Here is a 6,520-nt window from a genome sequence, read left to right on the forward strand (position 1 = left end):
TTAAAATTAAAAAAATCGACCAACTAACAAACGACGTAGTTTTATTAATGTACTAGCCGAAACCAGCATAAATTAACCTTCGGTTTGTGATGTTGGATCTCAGATCAAGTGCGGATTAAATTGATTTCTACACCTTAGATTGTAGCACGTGTGCTTGATAAGTTTTTCATACGAACCGTAAATATTCCACACAAATGTAAAGCACAGTTCATGTTGCGCGAAATGGCGCGCGACCCGCTCGCGCGATCGATAAACGAAGCCAGATGTGACCAGTTTTCATAGCCATCTTTCATATCTACACCGTACGCTTGGTGATTTCGTTAATCACTTTTAGAAAATTGCGATGTTTCAGAGGATATTTTAATGCTTTGTTTTGTCATCATTCGCATATGGCGCAGTAACGGTAAAGCGGTCGGACCAAGGGGCAGGGTTGATGGTGGGGGTGGGAGTGTGGATGGGTCGGGGTAGTGAGGTGGAGGTGGGAACAGGAACAGGACAATTTGACTTGCACGTAATATTGTTACCTTTTAGCATCATTCAAACTGTAAAAAATAATATCCTATGTGTGGTTTTTGTTTTTTGTTTTATTTTTGTTTTGTTTTGTTTTTGTTTTGGGGGGGGGGTTGGGGGGTGTTTTATTTTGTTTGTTCTTTGTTTTTGATTTTGTCTGGGGTGAGACGTAGCACAGTGGTAAAGCGCTAGCTTGATGCGCGGTCGGTTTGGGATCGATCCCCGTCAGTGAACCCATTGGGCTATTTCTCGCCCCAACCAGTGCATCACGACTGATACATCAACGGCCGTGGTATGTGCTATCCCGTTTATGGGATGGTGCATATAAAAGATCCCTTGCTGCTAATCGAAAAGAGTAGCCCATGAAGTGGTGACAGCGGGTTTCCTCCCTCAATATCTGTGTGATCCGTAACCATATATCCGACGCCATATAACCGTAAATAAAATGTATTGAGTACGTCATTAAATAAACCATTTTCATTTCCAATGTTTTTATCAGGGGGGTCTGTGGGGTTGAGCGGGGGTTTGGGGTTTTTGGGGGGTTGTGGAAGTTTTCAGGGGTGTAGGGATTTCGGTAGGGTTTTTTTGTTTGTTTTTTGTCCGGGTTTCCTAATTTTTGTAGGGGTTTTTCTTGCCTTTGTTTTTCTTTCTTTCTCTTTCTCTTCTTCTTCTTCTTTTTCTCCAACCATTCACACATTTTGTCTTTAGCCGTGCTGCATCAGCGATTCCCCTCGAAATTTTGTCGCCAACGCTGAGGTCATGTCATGACCCCTCAACGTCTGGAGTTTTGTGTGGTCGTCGCCGCACACCACTGTCTTTTGTCAGACAGAAATCTCTTTTCTGACAGTTGACAGCTCCCACGTGCGTGTCTCGCGACACTGTTAAGGCTGCATCAAAAGTAATGATGTTATTTTTTTATTTTTTATTTTTATTTTTTTTTTCACTCCGAATAATCTGCAAGTTGCATTCACGCCCATGCACCGTGCAGCTAGCGCCGTCCAGCACTCTCTGAACTTTGTGTTAGTAAACGTCGTGCCACCTCTGTGGTTAAAAGTCCTCTCCCATATAACTTCTTATCTCGAAATGATTTTAGGCAAAACGTGTTTATTTGACCAAGTAGGGTATCAGCGGAAACAAACGAAGTGAAAGGGTTTATTTGTCGCGAGCATATGAGAAAAGAGTTAACGGGTGTTTTCGGCGAAAAAGAAAAAAATACAAATAAATTTGAATTTTTATTACTTTTCAGAAAAAAAGAGAGTTAAAATGGAGGAAATGTAAAGTGAGTGCAGTTAGGACACCTGTTCTAGAAATACTCTTAATGAGTAGTAATAATAGTAGTAGTAGTAGTAGTAGTAGTAGTAGTAATAGTAGCAGTAGCAGCAGCAGTAGCAGCAGCAGCAGCAGCAGCAATAGTAGTAGTAACAGTAGTAGTAGTAATAGTCATAGTCGTGGTAGTAGTAGTAGTAATAATAGTAGTAGTAGTAGAAGTAGTAGTAGTAGTAGTAGTAGTAGTAATAGTAATAATAATATAATAATAATAATAGTAGTAGTAGTAGTAGTAGTAGTAGTAGCAGTAATAGTAGTAGTAGTAGTAATAGTAGCAGTAATAGTAGTAGTAGTAGTAGTAGAATAGTAATAGTAACAATAATAATAATATAGTAATAATAATATAGTAATAATAATAATAATAATAATTGTAGTAATAGTGGCAGTGGTAGTGGCAGTGGCAGTGGCAGTAGTAGTAGTAGTAGTAGTAGTAGTAGTAGTAGTAGTAGTAGTAGTAGTAGTGGTAGTGGTAGTGATAGTGGTAGTGATAGTGACAGTGGTAGTGGCAGTGGCAGTGGCAGTGGCAGTAGTAGTAGTAGAAGTAGTAGTAGTAGTAGTAGTAGTAGTAGTAGTAGTAGTAGTAGTAGTAGTAGTAGTAGTAGTAGTAGTAGTAGTAGTAGTAGTAGTAGTAGTAGTAGTAGTAGTAGTAGTAGTACCACCAGTCATCATCAGTCATTATCATCATTATTATTATCAATTAGTTTTAAAAATAATTATTACTTTGCAATATTCTGCCGGGAAGCTGCATGGCTGTTCATGCCCGTAGGAACGGTAGGTGGGCGGGGGGGGGGGGGGGGGGGGGACACAGAACCACGACCCCCACTCCAAGACGAACATGCACGATGTTTGTTCTACACGATATAAATCAAGATAAAAATATAGCATGTGCCCTACCCCTTCTCCCCCTCCCCCACACACACACATACAAACACACAAAAACTGAATTATGTGACTGACTCACTAGAGTTCGCCCCTCACTCCAGATATCGTTCCTACGGGCCTGCTATTTGAATCTCGGTTACCTGACGGGGTGGGGCAGCACAGTAAACAAAGATTTTGTCTGGCGGTTAAGCGGAATTAATTTTATGCGTATTTTAAAATTCAGATGTATTTGGACAGTTATGTAACGCTATTCAGTGTGTTAATAACGTAATGTTGGCCCCGATGGGGCGAGGCGTAGTCCAGTGGCAAATCGCTCGTTTCGTCGCTCCGTCGGTGAGCATATTGGTGTGTTTCTCGTTCCATCCAATGCTCCACAAACTGGTGTTATAAAAGCCGCGGTATGTACTATCCTGTTTGTGGGATACTGCAGATAAAACATCCCTTACTGCTAAGCAGCCCGTGGTGTGAAGGCAACGGGTTTCCTTTCTCATTATCTGTGTGGTAATTAACTATATGTCCGACCATGAAGTAGACGGGTTTCCTTTCGCATTATCTGTGTGGTAATCAACTATATGTCCGACCATGAAGTAGACGGGGTTTTTTTAATCGAATTATGATATACATGTTAGTGACTCATCATGTAACGCAATAGAGCAAGACATTACTGAAAAGGAAATTTCTGAGGCTATACACGGATTAAAGAACAAAGCATGTGGCTATTATAATGTTTTAAATGAATATACTGATGGACAGAAATAAGGGGACACATCAAATTGTAGACCAAATTTAGCGTACCATACCAAATTGATGTCTCTCTCTCTCTCTCTCTCTCTCTCTCTCTCTCTCTCTCTCTCTCTCTCTCTCTCTCTCTCTCTGCCTGCGTGTCTCTTTCTTTCTGTCTCTCATTTTTATTTTCTGCCTGCCTTTATCTTTCAAACTCCATTTTTCTGCTTTTTATCTCTGTTTTCTCTTTATATATAATTATATTCTATCATTCTTTCTCGCTATATGTAGGCTACAGCATTTACCATTCCTTCGTCCAACAAGCGTTCTACCGTAGTTATGTCGCTAGTATTACATAACAAGAATACTAAATGGTAAACATATATATATATATATATATATATATATATATATATATATATATATATATATATATGTATGTATGTATTAATATTATTTATTTATATAATTTAGGGTTTTTTAAATAATAAATTTAAATACGAATACTTTCTGTCATCAAGCTGTCACCGCCATTTTACATCTAGAATTTCGAGTTGTTGGTAACAGCTTAAAGCCTGTTACCCCAACACGTTGATAAACTGTCGTTTATTTAACGTTGGCTTCATTGTACAATCATAAATTTATCCGGAGGTTGCTATAACACATATAAGCATATAGTTATTATTTTCCAACATGTTTTCTTAGTCTGGAGTGTTGGTACAACTAAGACCGAACCAGTCGATAAGAGAAAAAAAAGACAGGACAAACCGAGTTTAGTAGTATCAAGATACAAGTAAGTTTTTTGTTTGTTAAAAAAAACTCACACAAAAACAACAAAAAGAAAGAAAGAAAAGAAAAGAAAGAAAAAAAATTTAAAAAGAGGAAGAAAAACCCTACAGAGAACTAAATCGCGGTGCTATTTCGGGAGAGTTTTTATAATTTAATTTTAATTTTTTTTTGTTTCCAGTCGATTATTGGATGACTGGTTGAACCTATTTGATTCACTGGACCTGTTATTTAAGCAAATCAGAAGTTAATTTCGCCACGCGTATTTTCCCTGATTCGTCTTCTACTGTTCTGATCCCAAACCCAAACGTTTTCATTAAATTTGCAAACAGTCTTCCTTAAATCAAAGAATCCAATAACGCGACGCAAATTGACTTCTAATGGCAGACGGTGTCATTTCGCTGGCCGATTCCTGATGGCTAGATGAACGCTTTCTGGCGTGTTTATTAAACCTTTTAATTCTTGAAATGGAAAGAATGTTGAGGAACAATGTTCGTTGGATCTTGGCATTATAATATGAGTTATTTCAACCAGCGTGCAAACGCGAGCCCCTTTTCGTCATCGGAAGTCAGCTACGTGAACACCACAGATTGCAGCTGCAGTCTTTATTCAGGGCAAGGTTCCGCAAAACCTTTTCCGACAGCATCGGCGATGATACCGACATCAAACGACGTCTCTTTTGTTCACAACGACACCGCCGGATACGTCGGGCACACCGGACACGCCGGTCACGGCCAACTGAATGAACAGCTGCACGGAAACGACCGAGTGTTCAGCAGCAACAACAGTCACAACGGCTACAACGTCCATACGGATGACAGCTACTACTACGCGGCGTATGGCAACGGCGTCGACGACCATTCAAGACAACTGTCGCCGGGTCCCGCGCCGCCTTACTGCTACAGGTACGACGAAAATGGCGATTTGAAACCACGCAAACGACGGCTGCCGAGCGTCTCGCAGCGTCGGGCCGCCAACGTCAGGGAACGTCGTCGGATGCTAAATTTGAACCAAGCCTTTGATGCCCTGCGTCGACGCATCCCGACTTTCGCGTACGAAAAGCGACTGTCTAGAATCGAGACTCTACGTCTTGCCATTGAATACATCACGTTCATGACTGAAATAATCAAAGGCAAAGATCCTTGTGACGTCGCGCTTAAAATGTATTCGTCCATGGAACTCGATACCAGCATCCCGAGTCTAAGTGATCGACTTTGCAATTTCCACTGCAGTGCGCTAATGGAAGGGCAGGAGCGCTGCGCAGTGACAACCGGAAGTGGTCGTTCGAGCGAAAACGAAAAGTACAGTCCGGTTAGTGATAATGAAGTTGATTACGACAAGTGATAAACCGACCGTCTTTAATAACTTTTTAAAAAAGTTGTTGTAATGTTTTTGCTGTTGTTGTTAACAACCAAGGGTTTGACAATATTTTTCGAAGCTATGTTATTAAAATGTGTGCTAACATCAGCAATTGTGAAAGTGTTTTTGATTTCCTGTGGATTAAAAGAGGTGTGATGTTATGTAACTTTATGAATTTCAAAAAAAAAAATTTTTGTTTTATATTGTTTAATCAGCGGCTGTTACGTGTCTTAACATCAGGGGCAGATAAGAGGGGGGTGCTAGTTTTTGGAGTGGCAGTCCTACTATGGATGGTGCAGATGGGATGACACACGGATCTCCTACGAGAGTGACGGTCCTCCTAAGGACGAGCATCTGATAGTGGATCAGTGAAGCAATCGCGACCTTTCCTGACCTTCTTTACACTGCCTTGCGCAGAGATACGAGTTTGATAATGGAATACGGTTTTGTCATTCAGATTCAGGGAGGGGATGCAACGTTAATAAAGGGCTCCTACATTTTTAAATGTAGATTAACATGTACTATCTTTATGGTAATCTTCCACAAAAATACCATGCTAACCAAGATATTATATGTTGCCTACAAAAATAAAACCATTAGGCATGAATGCAATTATATTAATCAACTAAACACTGGATTTTTGCGAGGTATGTCGAATTTTGCTTGCATTTTAATTGCGATATTTGGAGATTTTGTATGAGTTTTATGCATTCAAATTGTGTATAGTACAGCCAAAATCATTGTACAAGATAGGACATCATAGGATCGAGTAATTCCGTCAAAAGGCAACACACTGTCATTTGTCGTGTTGTTTCTGTAGCAGCTTAATTTAGTCCGGTTTAGAAAATAGTTCTTCATAAACATTTTTTTTTTTTTTTTAAACCTTCAAAATTCTGATATGGTCTTTGAAATCTTGCTTTGATGATTACACGTA

The 6,520-nt window shown here is 39.8% G+C and overlaps 1 protein-coding gene across 1 annotated transcript; it reads left to right on the forward strand.

The window, feature by feature from the left end:
• The first annotated feature begins 4,052 nt into the window (after positions 1-4,052).
• On the forward strand, positions 4,053-5,694 carry LOC121380773. Its single transcript, XM_041509741.1, has one exon. It carries the CDS (start codon positions 4,717-4,719, stop codon positions 5,569-5,571), a length of 855 nt encoding a protein of 284 aa, XP_041365675.1. The 5' UTR covers positions 4,053-4,716; the 3' UTR covers positions 5,572-5,694.
• Positions 5,695-6,520: the final 826 nt, after the last annotated feature.

The sequence above is a fragment of the Gigantopelta aegis genome, chromosome 9 (assembly GCF_016097555.1).
Source record: "Gigantopelta aegis isolate Gae_Host chromosome 9, Gae_host_genome, whole genome shotgun sequence".
Lineage (NCBI taxonomy): Eukaryota > Metazoa > Mollusca > Gastropoda > Neomphalida > Peltospiridae > Gigantopelta > Gigantopelta aegis.

What these genes read in the sequence shown, in the direction of transcription:
- LOC121380773 (XM_041509741.1), top strand. Translation starts at nt 4,717, where the DNA reads ATGTTCGTTGGATCTTGGCATTATAATATGAGTTATTTCAACCAGCGT.